The sequence below is a fragment of the Saccopteryx leptura genome, chromosome 2 (genome assembly GCF_036850995.1).
Source record: "Saccopteryx leptura isolate mSacLep1 chromosome 2, mSacLep1_pri_phased_curated, whole genome shotgun sequence".
Lineage (NCBI taxonomy): Eukaryota > Metazoa > Chordata > Mammalia > Chiroptera > Emballonuridae > Saccopteryx > Saccopteryx leptura.
The window spans coordinates 137,164,018-137,182,553 of NC_089504.1; the positions used below are offsets into that span (position 1 = coordinate 137,164,018).

General features: G+C 41.5%; 1 protein-coding gene and 1 non-coding gene across 6 annotated transcripts in view; one reads left to right on the top strand and one right to left on the bottom strand.

Annotated features, from left to right (window-relative positions):
• The first annotated feature begins 3,067 nt into the window (after nucleotides 1-3,067).
• Nucleotides 3,068-3,143, top strand: TRNAA-GGC (transfer RNA alanine (anticodon GGC)). Its single transcript has one exon. It is a non-coding gene; the product is annotated as a tRNA-Ala (tRNA).
• Nucleotides 3,144-6,015: 2,872 nt separating this feature from the next.
• Nucleotides 6,016-18,536, bottom strand: part of DENND5B (DENN domain containing 5B) — a 200,638-nt gene continuing 188,117 nt past the window's right edge. For all 5 annotated transcript variants that reach the window (XM_066368906.1, XM_066368902.1, XM_066368901.1 and 2 more), the window contains 4 exons: nucleotides 16,006-16,088; nucleotides 15,669-15,795; nucleotides 13,113-13,287; nucleotides 6,016-11,606 (listed from right to left, as the gene is read on the bottom strand). In XM_066368906.1, the coding sequence (XP_066225003.1) occupies nucleotides 11,423-11,606; nucleotides 13,113-13,287; nucleotides 15,669-15,795; nucleotides 16,006-16,088 (569 nt within the window). In that variant the 3' untranslated portion in view covers nucleotides 6,016-11,422. The remainder of the gene's footprint in view (nucleotides 11,607-13,112; nucleotides 13,288-15,668; nucleotides 15,796-16,005; nucleotides 16,089-18,536) is intronic.

The window sequence follows — 18,536 nt, forward strand, 5'->3', positions numbered from 1 at the left end:
ATCACAGCCGCCTGGCCCATGCAGATTCTCATTGGATTCGGACGGACGGTAAAGAAACAATGGAGCCAAGAACTGGTGGGCCATTACCTTTAATCCTAGCTTGCACCCAGCGGGCAAGTAAAAACACACACTGGGCTCCAAAACCCACTTATTCAGCACTCACAAAGCTACTGACTTATCTGAGTTTCCTAGAATCAAAGGTTTCTAGCTCACCAGACTTATTCACCTCTGTTCCCCATCTCCTTCCTTCTCCCTGCACAAACTCTGCACAAACTGGCTTCTCCCTCAGCACTCCACCATCTTGGCTATTTCTCCTGGCCTCCTCCATGTGGCCTTTCTCTGCTCTCCTCTCTAATGCTAATCTCAGGAACTAAGAGAGCAAGCTCCTGGTCTGCCCCACTTTATAGTGCAGAAATAAAAATCTTTAATCCAATATACAAAATAGGGAAGTCTCTAATACAAAGTCACTTATCTGAGGCATGATGGGATTGTACCACCCCACATCAAAAAGGGTGGGAAAGGCTTAGTCCTAAAACCAAGCTCCAGGCTACAAGGATTCTGCCTGCCCATAGCCCGCCCCAACACACATTAATATAATCACGCCCATCCCAAGCAAGAAGGGCAACTAATATCACCTGGGCAATGGGCTTCTACGTGGGCAGCGCCATCTTTAACAAAGTGAGCATAATATATTTTATCTGCCCAACATCTTTACAATAGTTTCTTCATATTTGGCTTCTTTTTTTGTGTGTGTGACAGAGACAGAGAGAGGGACAGATAGGAACAGACAGACAGGAGGGGAGAGAGATGAGAAGTATCAATTTTTTGTTGCAGCTCGTTGGTTGTTCATTGATTGTTTTCTCATATGTGCCTGACCAGAGGGCTCCAGCAGAGTAAGTGACCCCTTGCTCAAGCCAGTGACCTTGGGCTTCACACCAGCAACCCTTGGACTCAAGCTAGCGACCATGGGTTCATGTCTATGTTCCCATGCTCAAGCCAGTGACCCTGTGCTCAAACTGGTGAGCCAGTACTCAATCTGTTGAGCCCATGCTCAAACCAGCAACATTAGGGTTTTGAACCTGGGTCCTCTGCGTACCAGTCTGACACTCTTATCCACTGCACCACCGTCTGGTCAGACTAGGCTTTTCATCACTGACCCATGAATGCAGTATATCTGATGTAAGGAAGTTTACTGAGTTGGTTTTTTTTCTCTAAGACATGATTAAATGTTAGAATTTGTCAATTTTCCTCTTGCATCTATTAGATATGTGTCTAATTTGCTTTCATTTCCTAGTCTGTAAATATGGTAAATTATATTGCTTAATTATTAAATGTTAAACAAAATTTTCATTCCTTGATAAACCCCAGTTAGTCATGACATATCGTTTTTATCACTGAATTTGAATTGGTAACATTTTGTTAAAAATTTTTGTTCTCTATGTTCACGAAAGCTGTTGATCTGTATTTTTCTTTTCTTGTTATTTGTTTGGTACTAGTATCAGGGTAATGCTGGCTCATGGAATGAGTTGGGAAATATTTCCTTGTTTTGGGCTGAATTGTGTCCCCTCAAAATTAATGTTGAAGCCCTAATCCTTCATACCTCAGAATGTGACTATATTTGAAGATAAATTTTTTAAAGAAATAATTAAGGTAAAATGATGTCATTAGGGTGGGCCCTACTCCAATATGACTGGAGTCCTTATAAGAAGACATTGGGGGGGATGTAGAAGAGGTTATGGGGGAATAAATGATGATGAACGAAGACTTGACTTGGGTGGGGATGAACACACAATACATGTACAGAGATGTGTTGTAGAATTGGGCACTTGAAACCTGTTGATTTTGTTAACCAGTGTCATCCCAATAAATTCAAATTTTTAAAAAGAGAAGGTTGGAACGCAGACAGGTACAGATAGAAGATCACATGAACACAAAGATGGACATCTATAAGCCAACAAGAGAGGCTTCAGGAGAAACCAACTCTGTTGACACCTTGATCTCAAACTTCTAGAGATCAAACCTCCAAAATTGTGAGAAAATAAATTTCTGTTGTTTAAGCCTCCAAGTCTGTAAGGTATTTTTCCCCACTGAGAAGGAAGGAAGGGGGCCGGAGCCACAAAGTGTGGAATAAAAGGCTTTATTGAGTACAGAGTGCTTCCGTCCCAATGAGGTTCCCTAGCCCCGGGGACAGAGGCTAGGCAAGTCGCAAGGATTGAACCGTGCGAGGGATATTTAAAGGATCCCTAGGGTGGGCGAGCTAATATGATGTAGTGAAATCTCACTGGCTGATGGACAGTTGCTCTTTTCCAAAGGGTTCCTGGGAAGTTTCTTTTGGCGTGCTTGGTTGTGGGTGGTCCTACGCAAAGTTCGCAGGTCTGGGCTACCCACGTGACCTTCCTCATTATCCACCGACCTTACAAAGTCTATGGTACTTTGTTATGGTAGCCCTAAAAAACTAACATGTACTTCATCAATTTTTTGAGTTTGTGTAGAATTTTCATTACATCTTTCTTAAGTTTTTGATAAGATTCACCAGTAGCCTGGCCTGTGGTGGCGCAGTGGATCAAGAGTTGACCTGGAACGCTGAGGTCACCGGTTCAAAACCCTGGGCTTGCCTGGTTAAGGCACATGTGGGAGTTGACGCTTCCTGCTCCTCCCCCCTTCTCTCTCTCTCTTCTCTAAAATGAATAAATAAAAAAAATTAAAAAAACAAAACAAAACAAAAAAACCCAAGATTCACCAGTAAAGTTATCTGGGCCTAGAGTTTTCTTTGTGAGAAGGTTAACTACAAGTTCAATTTGTTCAATAGACATAGCTGTTCAGGTTATCTATTTTTTTCTTCTTTTTTAATTTATTGATTTTAGAGAGAGAAAGGGAGGGCGGGAGGAGTGGGAAGCATAAATTTATAGTGGTTGCTGCTCATATGTGCCTTGACTGGGCAAGCCCAGGGTTTTGAACTGATGATCTCAGCATTCCAGGTTGATGCTTTATCCACTGCGTCACCACAGGTCAGGCTATATTTCTTCTTAACTGAGCTTTGGTAGTTTATATTTTTAAGAAACATCCAGCCCTGGCCGGTTGGCTCAGTGGTAGAGCGTCTGCCTGGCGTGCAGGAGTCCCGGGTTCGATTCCCGGCCAGGGCACACAGGAGAAGCGCCCATCTGCTTCTCCACCCCTCCCCCTCTCCTTCCTCTCTGTCTCTCTCTTCCCCTCCCGCAGCCGAGGCTCCATTGGAGCAAAGTTGGCCCAGGCACAGGATGGCTCTATGGCCTCCGCCTCAGGCACTAGAATGGCTCTGGTTGCAACGCAGCAACGCCCCAGATGGGCAGAGCATCGTCCCCTGGTGGGCATGCCAGGTGGATCCCGGTCGGGCGCATGCGGGAGTCTGTCTGGCTGCCTCCCAGTTTCCAACTTCAGAAAATACAAAAAAAAAAAAAAAAAAAAAAGAAAGAAACATCCATATCATCTAGGTTGTGAAACTTACTGCCAAAAAGTTATGATATTCCTTTATTATCCTTTTAATATTTGTAGGATCTGTATTTATGTCACCTCTCTCATTCCAATATTGGCAATTTGTCTTGTCTGTTTTCTCTAATCAATCTAGTTAGAGGTCATCAATTTCATTGATCTCAAAGAACCTGACCTCATTAATTTTTTGCTATTTCATTGATTTCTGCTCTAATCTTTATTGTTTTGTCTTTCTTTTTTTAGTTTCTTAAGGAAGAAACAGGTCATTGATTTGAGACTATGTCTTTTTCTTTAATTTTTATTTATAGAGAGAGAGGAAGGAGGAAGAGAGAAACATTGGTTTGTTTATGCATTCATCGGTTGATCCCAGTGTGTGCTCCGAGTGGGGATTGAACTGGCAGTCTCTGCTTCAGGATGATGTTCTAACCCAGTGGTCCCCAACCTTTTTTGGGCCATGGTCCAGTTTAATGTCAGAAAATATTTTCACAGACCGGCCTTTAGGGTGGGACGGATAAATGTATCACGTGACCAAGACAAGCGTCAAGAGTGAGTCTTAGACGGATGTAACAGAGGGAATCTGGTCATTTTTAAAAAATAAAACATCGTTCAGACTTAAATATAAATAAAACGGAAATAATGTAAGTTATTTATTCTTTCTCTGCGGACTGGTACCAAATGGCCCACGGACCGGTACCAGTCCGCGGCCCAGGGATTGGGGACAACTGCTCTAACCGAGCTATCTGGCCAGGGCTGATTTTTTTTAACATAGGTATTTAGTGCTATTATATCTCTTTAAGAGCTATTTTATATACCTACCACAAATTTTGATATTGCTTGTTTTCACAAAGTTCACAATACTTTCTGCTTTCATTTCTTATTTATTTTGACATGTGTGTATTACTAATAAACACTGGAGATTTTTCAGAAATATTTTCATTGATTTATCATTTAATTCCCTGTGGAACATGCTATGCATGATTTAAATCTTTAAAAATCTATGCAACTTGTTTTATGGCCCCCAATATGGTTAATTTTGGTAAATTTTGTGTACTTGGAAAGAATTGTAATCTGTTGTTGGATAGAGTATTCTATAAATATCAATTAAGTCAGGTTGGTTGATTGTGTTGTTCAAGTCTTCTATGTCTACTGATTTCCCTTCTATTTACTCTATCAATTATTGAGAAAGGGGTGTTGAAATGTCCTACTATAATTGAGAACTTTTCTATTTCTCATTGATTCCATCAACTTTTGTTTCATGTATTTTGAAGTTCTGCTATTTCTTAATAGGATGTGAGAAACTTAGGGAAAGCTTTGGGCCATTTAAGAACCCAAGTTACATAAGTTATGGATAGGTAAATAATAGACCACAGGAATATGTTATATTGGAGTACAGGGAACAGTTGGCCCACATGCTAGCTCTAACTAGAGTGATTTATTTTTAGGCATTACGGCTCAGAGATTAATTGTTCTTTCTAGGTTATGGTATTTATTTCAATTAAAGTATAGGACAGTCAGGATAAAGAATAAAAAATTTTATCAGCATAACAAGGTGGTGGTGCAATGGATAGAGCATTGGACTGGGATGCAGAGGACCCAGGTTCGAAACCCTGAGGTCACTGACTTGAGTGTGGGTTCATCCGGCTTAAATGCAGGCTCACCATCTTGAGCGTGGGGTCGCTGGCTTGAGCGTGGGATCATAGCTCGGCTGGAGCCCCACAATTAATGCACATATGAAAGCAATCAATGAACAACTAAGATGCCGCAACGAAGGATTGATGCTTCTCATCTCTCTCCCTTCCTGTCTGTCCCTATCTGTCCCTCTCTCTGTCACACACACACACACACACACACACACAAATTATCATATATTAAGTTGAATCATACGGAGCTGTTAACATTGTTAGCCTTTGACTTACAAAAATGGTAATTTCTCACAAAGCAAGGATGCTTGTGTATTATAGTATTTATTGTTCAGAGTAGGGAAACATTGGGAGCTATCTAGATGTTTTTCATCATAGCATTGTTCAGAACAGTGAAATAATCTAAATGTCAAACAATAAATCATACATATCCATATTGTGGAATTAAAATTTTGGGAGATTATTTAATAACTCACTCCCTTTGTGTCCTCACCCAGTTTTCTGACAATAAATCCCATCTATAAATGTTGGCAACTCCCAAATTTATATCTGAAGTCCAAAGGCTCACAAAATCCAGATTCAGACATCCAATTTTTCTGTTCACTATTTCTACTTGGATATCTAATTAACATATGAAATTTTAACATATCCAAAACTACACTCCTCATTATCGCCAAAACCTGTTCTCCTTACATCATTACTCATCTCAGTTCATGGAAATACAGTAATAGCTTCAGCCTTCCAGTTGTTCAGGTCAAAATCCTTGAAGTCATTCTCAATTCTTCTTTTACTCACTCCTTACCTTCAATCCATCAGGAAATTCTCTGGCTTTAGCTAAAAATACACCTAGAACCCAACACCTTTCATCACCTTTATTACTACCACTGTGGTCTTTTTTCCCTGAGACTTCAAAGCCTCCTAACCAGGTCAAGGCACATATGAGAAAGCAATCAATGAACAACTAAGGTGCTGCAACGAAGAATTGATGCTTCTCATCTCTCTTCCTGCCAGTCTGTCCCTATCTGTCCCTCTCTCTCTCTGTCAGAAAAAAAATCTCTAAGAATAGATTTTTCTGTATGATGTGAGGTAGGACTCTCTCTCTCTATATATAAATATATATATATGTATGTGCTTTACCCCTTCTAACCAGTTGCCCAAACGGTTGTTTTTACTATGTAATGGTTTTGGTTTTCTCTCTCTACCTCTGACTTCACTTGCTCTGTTATATAGTCAGTATTAAGGTTCGATAACGAAGCAAAATAAATTATCAATCCCACAGTTTTATTTGTAAAGAACAAAGCATGAAAAGTCATAATTAAATGTACTCCAAAACCTGAAAAACCCACGTCAGTTTCTCTGATATGTATGCTAAAGTGCTTGATATCACAATACTCTTTTAAATTTTATATTACGTTCAGATGAGGGGAAAAAAAATCCAGTTCTGATGCATTTTGTTAACAATACAATGAAAAACAATATAATTTAAATGCAGAAACGCTCATTTGTTAAAAAGATACACAGGGTACATTTATACATGGTTCAAGTGTAACACAGATTTTTTTTCTATATGCTTAACACCTTCATTTGACTGACAACAGGAACTCCTCACCACACGTCTCTGTCAAGATTTGGTGTTTGGAATCAAGATTGGAACCACACACACATAATACATTCAGGTAACTGAGTCAGCATTACTCCCTCCCATATAACCCAAGGATACCCTGGATTCCTTCAGATGAGAATTGTTTTTCCGAAGGAGAGATTTGTGATGCTGGTTTTCACTCTGGTACTCATTGCTCAAGGCGCTACCTCTCTGGAGCCAATCATTGTATTGTCCCTGGGAGGACGGTCAGTCCAGTAAGATCTGAAAGGATGTGGTTCTCCTTGGATTCTCCATCAGAACTCTCTTCAATCAAAAAGTTTGGAGAGCAGTTTGATTCAAGAGATTTATAAGTGTATCTTCATAGGAGTAAGGGGCCTCATAGTTTATTATTTGTTTCTGTCTCCTTTTAAGCTAAATGGTGATGTAATAAGCACTTACGTAACAGGGACTTCAAAAGACAGAGTCAACTTGGAAATAGGATTCTCTTTATAAGAGCAGAGAGGGGCTCAGGACTCCGTTCTCAGTCCATGAAGGTGTGCTAATACTGAAATACAGTGAAGTTCAGACAGTCCTTCCAGCGTGGTGAAAGGGATCGAATGGTTTCTGTAAACCTCAACAGAGAAAATACTCACAGCTCTCAAAATAAAAAGCTTCTGAAAAACAATAATTCTTAGCAGAGAGATATTTCATTTAATAGTGACACTCTCGGTGCTGTCAAATAAATATTCCCCTGGGGATCTAGGTCCTCGTCTGCCGCCTCGTGTTCTAAAGTATCTTAGAGGCGTCAACATACACTGCACACCCGCTGCTATGTATGGCTCCACCCCCTTCCACTTACATTTATGTACAACAGTGATTTATTGCCAAAAAAGGAAATATAAGCACTTCAGTATATCCCCTATACCCATAGAGTGTGACAAAAGTTCACTAAAATGATTTTTTTAAAAAAAAGTCACGTTAATGTAATACTAGAGGGTTAAAAAAGGTACAAAAACCTGTGAAAAATTTAAAATAAATTTTAGAGGGAAATCACAAATTTTTGCTAATTTTAGGTTACTTACATCAGATTCTTGCCCCAGTGGGAAGGAGGATGGGGAGGGCTGGGAGGCCTTAATACTTTCTCTCCTGGCAGCCTGCTTCCCACCACCTAGAACCCCACTTTGTACTCTGGGACACTGCGCCCCAGTCGATTTTAAGGCGACAATGTGCCCAGATAGGGCACAGCTGTAGGTTCTCACGCGTAACACCAACAGCATCGGTGTGATGCTACTGTGTCACAAAAGTTAAGATTAGGCGTTTCAGGACACGTGCAAAACACTTGAAAGAAATGTTTCAAGAGGTAATATTTGTTGGCAATTTAACTTTAAAACAATTTCTTTTTCTTTTTAATGCATTATTATGCAATGGTTCCAGGCACTCCTCTTAATTTATTCTGAGGGAAAAAAAGTCAATTACAAAATAGATTTTTACTTTTTTTAACTTTGATGTGTGGTTATAAAGCAATATACTAATTTTAAAAATAAATGTAACAGGATACCTCTAAGTGGATATGGTCTTTCCAAAAGTCAGCTCGGAAGGCTATGTGCATTTATTCTGAGGATTCTGCCACTGTTCTGCTCAAAATGAATCGGTATTGGCTCAGAGACAGTTATAAGCCATGTAATAACAAATTCTTCTTTAGAATTGTGTTTCTTACGATACTCAAACTTTGAGCATCCTTTTTATTCATCAAGTCGGATCCTGTGGGCTGTAGGCCTTTCAAGCAAGCTCATAAAGAGGCCCTCACATGTCTGCTCGCTGTCACTGGAATAAGATACATGGGCTCCAAAGGTGACTGACCACTTTGCAGGGCCCAGTAGCATAGAGGGTTTGTCTCTTTCCTTTGGAATCAGCCACTTCTCTGTTATAGTCATACTACACAAGTGGGATAAAACTTCAGGACTTTTGGGGCATTATCTTCTGTTGGCAAATAAGTTTGTAGAATTTGTATTACTTGGTTTTGCTCACTTTTAATTAAGAATAGAGCTGCTCACATGGGGTGGCTGGTTACCTTAATGCTTGGGAAGGGGCTTGGTTATGCTAATGTGTGCTGGGGGAGGAACTGTCCCACTGAAAGGTTTTAAAAGGAGGAGCTAGGAGGCCATTTTGAAGAGGAGGAGACCATGTTGTTCCAGGAGAGAGAGGTGGCCTGGTTGGAGAGGAGGCGGCCAAAATAGAGGCATGCAGAGGGGACTGAGTGAGGCTGGTGAGGCCTTTGATTATAGGAAAAAAACAGAGAAAGTCAGTGGCTTTGGGAGCCCTGAATGGAAAGGGAAATGTTTTCCCACTGTGTGTATTTCTTGCCCACCGGGCGCAAGCTAGGATTAAAGCTAATGGCCCACCAGTTCTTGGCTCCGTTGTTTCATTACCATTTGTCCAAATCTAATGTGAACCTGCACGGGCCAGGCAGCTGTGATGGTGGCCGTGGCTACTGGCTTTACACCTTTAAAGTAATGGTTTTAGTCACATACCCCCAAATTTTCTCCCAGTTTTTACAATTTGTAAGCAATTTGTTAAAATGAGTATCAATCCTTATAAATAATTATACCGGAATATTAATCCTTATTTCCTATCTGTATAGGTGAATGAATAAAGATCCAAGGGTAGAAAGACTACTATTAATAGAAAGGCCCTGGAGGTCAGTCTCATGCAGCTTGCTGTAGTTAAAAAAAAAGAGAATTCTAGACCCTGTGTTGTCGGTGACCAGCTGTGGGAATAAGTATTTAATCTTTTCGATCTGTAAGTGTCCCCGTCTATAAAATGAGAAGGCTGGACTAGATGACCCAATCCAGCCTAAGTTGTCTCCCTGGCTGCCCAGAGTGTCAGAAGCATGGCCTCATGGAAAAGGGATTAAAACAAATCCCTGGATTGAATCATTCTATGGTCTGATCACTGAAACACATTCAGAGCTTGGAGTAAAACAGGTTCTGGAGATCTCCCATTATAGTGTCCACGTCCCTGAACAGCCACACCACCACAGACACACTTTAGCCGCAAGCAAACAAATCTCTGGTCCCAAGTCACCCAGAACCTACTTCCTAAACCCTTTCAACGGGTTTCTAAATCCTTCAACCCCCTTTTCCTCCTCAAGTACGAGTAATACATCACAATGGGGTGTGCCTCAGCTGCCCTGCCTGTACACAGTGTGATCAAGGGCACGAGGCACTTCTCATTCATTTCTTTCTCCAGGAAACAAGGGGGAACAGCAGTGCTGGCTAAAGCCCCAAGCCCAGGTCCCTGAGGCGGCACAAGGGTCTGGAGAGGCCATGGCTTTGCATCTCAGCCACAACTGGGAATAAGACCCGAGCTCTGCTGGGCAATCCGACTGCTAACGATGTGCAAACGCCTAATGAGAGTTACAGGACCTACTGTATGATCCAGTCTTCAGGTAACTAGCTAACACCACATTTATTTAAGTCCCTTATAAAATACCAAACTGGAAAGTTACAACATTTGGTCTTTCAAAAACGGTTGCCTCTTGTTTTGCTTGCATTTTGCCCGTCTGTGTGTACTGGCTCTCACCTTCCTGGGGCCAGTTGCGCATTATTACCCTTCTGACAGAACATACAGCTTGCCCGAAACACCCAGAAAGGGTTCATTCTTTCTCGTTCCTTTCTGTTATTTGCATTATCTTGGTCAACAAATACTTTCACAAAAACATTCCAAGCCACATAGAGCCCTCCTCCTTCTCAGACATTCCTTCCATTTCCTGAGAGGGGGATGGGCACCGGGAGAGGGGAGGAGGTGATGGGAACCCAACAAAGACAGGGCTTACAGTTTTCCTTCCGAGGTGAGTGACCACTGTAGGGTTTAAATGGCCAAATAAAAAGTGCAGGATCAAACTGCTGTTTGCAGTTGTTATGACTATGAGGCCAACACTCTGAAATTCACATCTGCCCAAAGCACCTCAAATAACAAGAATAAAAATGCCAAGAATGAAGTTAGTCTCGGCTAATCTTTCCAAAGTGTAAAGAAGTTATAATCTCACAATTCAACACACTTCTTGGGGCTTTGTGTGTTCTCTTTCCAGTTAAGCCAAGCTCCTGGGGTTCAGTATTTGAAATATATCTTCAACTTGGGCAGATGAAAAAAAATTTCCAGAAGACTGGAAAAGTGACTCAATTCATATGTATGAAACCATCTGCAACTTAAAAGATACACGTGAGGGCTGCCCCACACAGTAGGTGCAGCTGTTTACATTCACAACACAAGGGTCAGACAGCAGGCTGGGTGGCCGCACACAACCATGCGTGCTGGGCTCCCCCGCGACCCCTGGGAGGAGCCCGAAGCCGAGCTTGTTTACGTTTCCGGCTCCTCCCGGGGGCACCGCTCTACCGCTCTCCCAACGCTGTTAAGCTACTTATGTTAAATCACAGGGATATTCAATCTAAGAAAAGTATCTTATTAGAGTAATATAATTTCTTCAAGAAGATAGCATATTTACACACATCTAACACATGAAAATACTCTATTTTATACTAAATTCCTGGTTCAAATGAACTACAATACAGCATGTTGCCTTGTCTGCAGCGTGAGGACTGTTCAGGTTGGGGGCTCCAGTGCACTGCCCCCCTGTGGTGACTCACTGCCTTGCCAGACAAGTCCAAATGGGTCCCGGAGACCGGGAAGGTTCAGGAGCAGCGGGTCTGGACTGAGTTCCTAGCCAATCGGGTTACACATCCACTCCTTTGATGAGAGATCCTTCTAAGACTATGGTGAAGTCCTGAATGGTCTGCAGGATGCGGATGAGGGAGTTGACGGTCATGCGGTCCCGCAGGAGGGCGCTCTCCTCATACATCCGGGTAATGGCTGGACACTCGGCTAACAATGGAATCCACAGCGAGAGCAGGCGATCCCTACGGGCACAAACAGAAACACGGCCTGAGCTCAGCTGACCTCGCTGCAGAACAAGGCACATACTGGAGCTTTCAACGTGAGGGGAAGGGGTGGTGCTGGACGGGGCAAAATCTAGCCAAGCTGTGTGGTGAGCAGAGAGAGACCCCCAAGTCACGAAGCTGGATGTTTACTGGTTAAAAAGATACAGAAATGAGACAGTGTAAGCTACTGGGAAAACCCATCAGTCAAAAAGTAGGCCTGGACGAGATGGCCATAAGGATTTCCGCACACGAGGGAAATTCTTTCTCATTTGACCACTTTTAAAAAAGAGGCAGAATGTCATTTTGCATTTATTTTTACAGGGCTGTTACTTAGATATCTGTGGGCAGACATGCCAAAGTACACTGACCTTTTGAGAAGAAAGACTACATCAAATGGCAGAGATTAGCTTTTTTTTTAAAATGAAAACTTACACAAGGTAAGGAATAAAATCAAAGCAGAACATTAAGTAGATTTTATAAACCAAAACAGGGATTGCACTGGTCTAATAAATCAGAACAGTAAACAGATAAAATATGATAAGGATCATGTTCAAAAGGAACTTTAGAAGCAGAGCTGAAATTGGGCCTCTTTTGTCAAAAAAATTCAGAACTTAGTTTTATAAACCTGCTGTTTCAGGAGGGCAATCTCCGTCTTCAGTGTTTCCCGATTCAGCTGACACTGATCACCTGTCACTAAGTCCCTAAGGCACCCTTCCTGAGCGTCCTCACTGTGCCTTTCATGACCGGGAGGGCCCCGACCAGGCCATCCTGCGTCTCTCCTTGGGGCTCCAGAGGCACCAAAAAAAAGTCTAAAGGTCTGTGTGTGTTTCATTTCTTACAATTCAGAGAGCTGTTTTAAAATAAATAAATTATACAGCTCACATGTGTCACTTTCAGGAAATAAAGGGGTAGGAAAGTGTTTTTAAAAGATTGTTGAAGAATTCCGCAATGTTATTAAATTTAATATGGTGGTACATATACACTATAAAAGCTCTAAACATGAGTATATATGTGCGTATGTGTTGGTGTGTCTATTACCTACCAACCTGCCTATTACCTATCTACCTCTCTTTGGAACCAGTCGAGTGTAACGGTTGAGAGCCTGGGCTCTGGAGTGAGACTGGGTGTGAGTCTTGGTTTTGCTTCTTTCTAGGTCCCAACCTGTGTGACCTTGGGAAAATGTGATAACTGATCTGCACTTCATCTATTTTATACTTTCTTATCTGTACAACGGGGATACTGGTTGCTACTTCAAGTCATGGTGGTGGTGAACATGAGGATTCAATAAGATAATGTAGGTAAAGTACTTAGCATAGTGCTTTATCCAACACATAGCCAAGAACCCAATAAACAGTAGTCTTGTAATGAAACTTGAAATGAACAAAACCCACAGAGCTTTGGAAGTGGCACGGTCTGGTTTAACCCTTTCTGGACTCTTACTCAGCATGTAACAAAGATAGGGAAAGTCAAGAACTGGCTTTATACCGTGTTCCAAGGCAAACTAAAATCTGGAATTTGCCGTCCTTCCCAATGTTCCTGGGTGCAGTATTAATAGCATTCACATAGTGGCAGAAGGTTTTGCAGGATGATTTCTGAATAAGGACATCATCTTCATTGTCTAGAATCTGGTCAGTGGTTTCAAAATAAGCAACCGCTTTTTCTGGGGAAGGAAATCAGAATCACATCACAATACATATCAACATTTCATAACAGAAAGATTAATCACTAGCTTTATTTTGTAAACACTAATCATGCTTTGCATTACAGCCAGTCCTGAAACGAAAATTGTTACTTTATCATTGGTTTCACAATGAATTCTAGAGGTCCATGTTTCGTGGTGGAATAACATGCTACTGGGGATTTATTTTCTAATCTAAACTACACTCTAGAAGGCTGAAAAAAGTCTGCTCTCTTTAGAATAGCTTTGTGAAATGAAAATTGGCATAAAAGAAAAATAAAAACAGACTCCTTTGTTAAGACTGGAACCTATTAGGAGTAAATAGCAGAGACATAGTAGCCACTGAGAGGGTGCCCTCTGTTCTCTCTACAGAATGTCAGGCTCACATTTGGCAACAAAATCTTTGAAAAGGAACTGAATCAGGCAGTCTGAGAAAGAGGTATGTGTACACATATCAGGAACAGGAGCAATACTCTAGGCATTCTAGGATGAAAAATATATTACTCCTGGGACCCTAATCTGTCAACTTTCCTTTCTTTGTCCAAAAATTTGGAATTAGATGAAATCAACTACTTCACCTAGGGTTTATGTACAAAACACAAATGATTAATTGCCCCTTTAAGGAAACTGGGAATTCTAGAAGAACTGCATACCAAAATAAAGATGGTAAAGTGAAGCCAGCTAGAAGGGCACATTCCATGGCACTTTCTGTAATGATGGAAATGGTTCTCTGCCTGTAAGGTCCAACTGGTATCTACTGTAGGGCTGGGAGACTAAGGAAATAACATTTAAATTTAAATGAAATCAACGTTAATAGCCACATGTGGCCAGTGGTTACCATAATGGAGAGCACAGAGCCAGAGTCATCCTTTTAAAACATGAGTCATGTCACTCCTAAACTCAAACCCTTCAAATAACTTCCCAATTCACTTAGGATAATGGCCGAAGCCCTTCCAATGGCCTAGAAGGCCCTACACAACCTGTCTCTGGCAGTAAAAGCCCTTCTCCCTCAATATCCCTTCTCCCCTGCACTCTGCCCAGGCCCGTGATCTCCCTGATATTCCATGAAAAGGCAGGCGCACTCCTGCTGTGGCGGCACTGGCACTGGCCCTGGCCCTCCCTCAGCCTGAGGGCCCTCCTCCCAAGTAACATAGCTCACTTCCTCGCTTCCTCAAAGTCTTTTTCCAAATGTCACCTTATCAACAAAGCCTAGAACCACCTCATTTAAAAGAGCACTCACCACTTCATTTCCTCTTATTTTGTTCTTTTTTCCCCCAGATATATCATCACCTTTTGACACATTAGGTAAACTGTATATTTGTTATGTTTTCATGTATTGTCCTCCCTGTCCCCACCAGAATGTTGTTTATTGACCCCAGAAATTTTTGTGTTTTGATTATATTTTTTTCTTTATGCAAGAGAGAAAGAAACACACAAAGGGAGAGAGATGAGAAGCATCAACTTGTAGTTGCAGCTCCTTAGTTGTTCACTGATTGCTTTCTCATATGTGCCTTGACATGGGATCAGAGACATGATCCCATGCTCAAGCTGGTGAGTCTGTGCTCAAGACAGCGACTTCGGGGTTTTGAACTTGGGGCCTCAGCATCCCAGGTTGATACTCTATTCACTGCACCACGACCGGTCATACAGATTAATTATATTTTCTTTTTTTTTTTAAACAGAGACAGAAAGATAGTCAGTCAGAGAGAGGGATACTCAGACAGGAACGGAGAGAGATGAGAAGCATCTATCATCAGTTTTTTGTTGTGACACCTTAGTTGTTCACTGATTGCTTTCTCATATGTGCCTTGACCGTGGGCCTTCAGCAGACTGAGTAACCCCTTGCTTGAGCCAGCGACCTTGGGTTCAAGCTGATGAGCTTTGCTCAAACCAGATAAGCCTGCACTCAAGCTGGCGACCTCGGGGTCTGGAACCTGGGTCCTTCCACATCCCAGTCTGACGCTCTATCCACTGTGCCACCACCTGGTTAGGCTAATTATATTTTCTTAAAAATTTATTTCAGAGAAAGGAGGGAAAGAGAGAGACAGAAACATTGATTTGTTTCTTTATGTGCCCTGACCAGGGATCAAACCAGCAACTTTTGCATTTCGCCTAGATATCCAGCCAGGGCATAGTTATATCTTAATGTACATCTTGAGCATCTAGAACAGTGTTTGGAATATGGTACACACTATAAATATTTGTTGAATGAATAAAAAGCAAGGACAATGTTTATTTGATATTTATTTTTAAACAAACATCCTCCCTTATTACTCACCCTTATTTGCCCAATTCCTGGGTCTTTAAGTTCTCTAACAAGCATTTCAATGACCTTATCATAATGTCCATCTGCTTTAATTTACCTATGAAGTCCCAGATGAAGACGTTCTTGTGAAAGATGCGGGCAGATTTGAACCCATGGTGGAAAACTTGTTCGAGTGCTGCCACCAGGCCGTTTTCTCCACACAGCAACACGGTGAGGCTTCCCCTCTGTGGAGCATAACACACAGTGCCAGAGAATCATCTGCTAGGTCCATGTGTAAGAACGTACTAGAGAAACAAGTGCTGAGGGTAGCTGTGGAGCACATTTTAGCAGCTATTGAAAACTCAGGAAAATCAAAACACTCTGTTTTGCCTTATGTCTCATGCATAAAAGCAGCTTTAGAAACCTATTATACTAAGTTTCATAGCTCATCATACCTCTTTTTCAGGTTTGTGAAAATGCTTCACAATGTTGTTCACAGCTTCTCCAATTCCTTCTTGGATCTGTCCAGCATTCGGTTCTGGAAAATAATAAACAGTGCCTGAATTCTCATGCAAGGGAAATAAACCAAAGTCCGATGGGACACCAACCGTGTCGACCTTGGCAGGGAACACTTCGCTGGCGCAGGCTGGCTTTGCCAGGGGCTCCATGACACCTGCCTTGGGGCCAGTCTGGCCAAGTGAGAGGCACCCTGGAAAAGAATCCGAGAGCCTTATCTAATTCCAGCCTTATCGTGTGTAATCCATGACCCTGGTCAAATGTCTAACTCCCTCTGAGTTTGAGCTTCCTCATTCTAAAATAGGGAAAATAAATACTTCATACATGGGTCACTGGGAAAACTGAACAAGACATTCGGTGTAAATCACCTGGCACGGTACCTGTCAGAAGTGCTAGCAGTCCCAGCTCTGAGGAGATAGGGAAGACCTATAGCTTCCTTCCTCCTCACACCCCACCCACCTCCACATGCCTTAGAGGGCATGGACAGAGGCTTCTCAAGCCCTATACAGCTAACCTGGAATTGGTATTTTTTGCTGTTATGTTTCAAGTAAAGAGAATGCCTGACCTGTGGTGGCGCAGTGGATAGAGTGTTGGCCTAGAATGCTGAGGTCGCCGGTTCGAATTCCCGGGCTTGCCTGGTCAAGGCACATAGGAGAAGCAACTACTAGGAGTTGATGCTTCCTGCTCCTCCCCCACCGTCTTTCTCTCGCTCTCTCTCTCTCTCAAATAAAAATAAAATAAAGAGAAGATGCCAGGTATACTGGGACACCCTGGCTGAAGCCCAGTCCTCCTCCCTTCCTGGCTAGTCATTCTGTCTGGGCACTGCTTCATTCCCCCAGCCGGCCCTTGCTCTTCTAAGCCCTGAGGGAGAGCTTGGAGGGCTGCTGGATGGGATCGAAACTGCCTTTGCCCCTCAAGCCCCAAGAACGGAAAAAAAAAAAAAGATGGTGATAAACAGGTTGCATAGGGATAGAAGTCAGTAACAAAAGAAAAATAATATATTTGGTATTTCCTTGTGGTTATTAATTACTGTATCTAATTTACATATCACACTATAAAGGACAAACTATAAATTCTAGTTTTTAACTCTCTAAATTCATTAAATTTTTTTTTAATTTATTGATTTGAGAGAGAGAGAGAAGGAAGAGGAAGGGGGGAGAGAGAAAGAAACATCAATTTGTTGTTCCACTTATGCACTCATTGGTTGATTCTGTATGTGCTCTGACAAGGGATTGAACCCACAACCTCGGCTATTGGGATGATGCCCTAACCACTGAACTATTGGGCCAGGGCCTTTAAATTCATTTTTTTTTAAAGGTAAAACTCAAGTTTTTCCTTCACCATAAAGACTGTTAAAATTGAAACCTCTTATGATTGAAGCACTGATACTGTGGCTTCTTCAGCTCCTGGTAGTTTTCTTACTTTTATCATTCTCTGAATACTTTTTCTCTTAAACATGGAAGATCTATTTTGGAAGCCTTTATTTATCCCAAATGATACCTATGCTGATCACTAATATATTGAAACTGATTTAAAACTTTGAGTTCTCTAAACATCACCTTGTACACACTGTGAGAAAATATCAAGTTATCCATTCTGAGTTTTAGGTTATTTAAAATTTCAAGCTTATTGAGAAAGAAAAGAAAACACAACCAAAAGTGGGAGATAAGGCTTCTCAAAACAGTTTTACTCTCTGAAACTGGACTGATTGGAAAGTTGTAATAATTTGGATGGATTGAAGTGAAATCTATTTTTAAATTTTAAGTCGGCATAATTAAGATATTTCATACAATCAATTCAGCAATTTTCAGCGTGCAACTTGGTGAGCTCTGACTGATGTATAGTCATATAATCACCACCACTATCATAACAGACAACTTCCATCAATCCAACAAGTTCCCGTGTCTCCATTCAGTCAATCCTGTTCCCAGCTCTCAACCCCTGGTACCTGCTGATCTGCCTTCTATCACTACTATATTGCCTTTTCTAGAATTTAATATAAATGGAATCATATGGTACCTAGTCCTCTGTCTAGTTTCTTTCACTCGGCAGAATGTCTTTGAGATTCATCCATGCTGTTAGATGTATCAATAGTTTGTCACTTTCATATATTGCTGAAAATACCACAATTTGCTTATCCATTCACCAATTGTAGATACTGGTGGGGTTTTTGTTGTTGTTGTTTTTGGCTACTATAAATAAAGCTGCTATGAACACCTAAGTACAAGTCTTAGTTTAGATATATGTATTCGTTTCTCTAAATATCTAGGAATGGGACTGTTGGGTCAAGTATATGTTAAGTGTATGTATATCTTTTTTTTTTTTTGAGAGAGAGAGAGCCAGGAAGAGAGAGAGAGAGGAACACTGAGCTGCACCTGTATGTACCCTGACCGGGAATCAAATCGGCAACCTCCCCATTCTGGGACAATGCTCCAACCAACCAAACTATCTGGCCAGGGCTTTTTTTTTT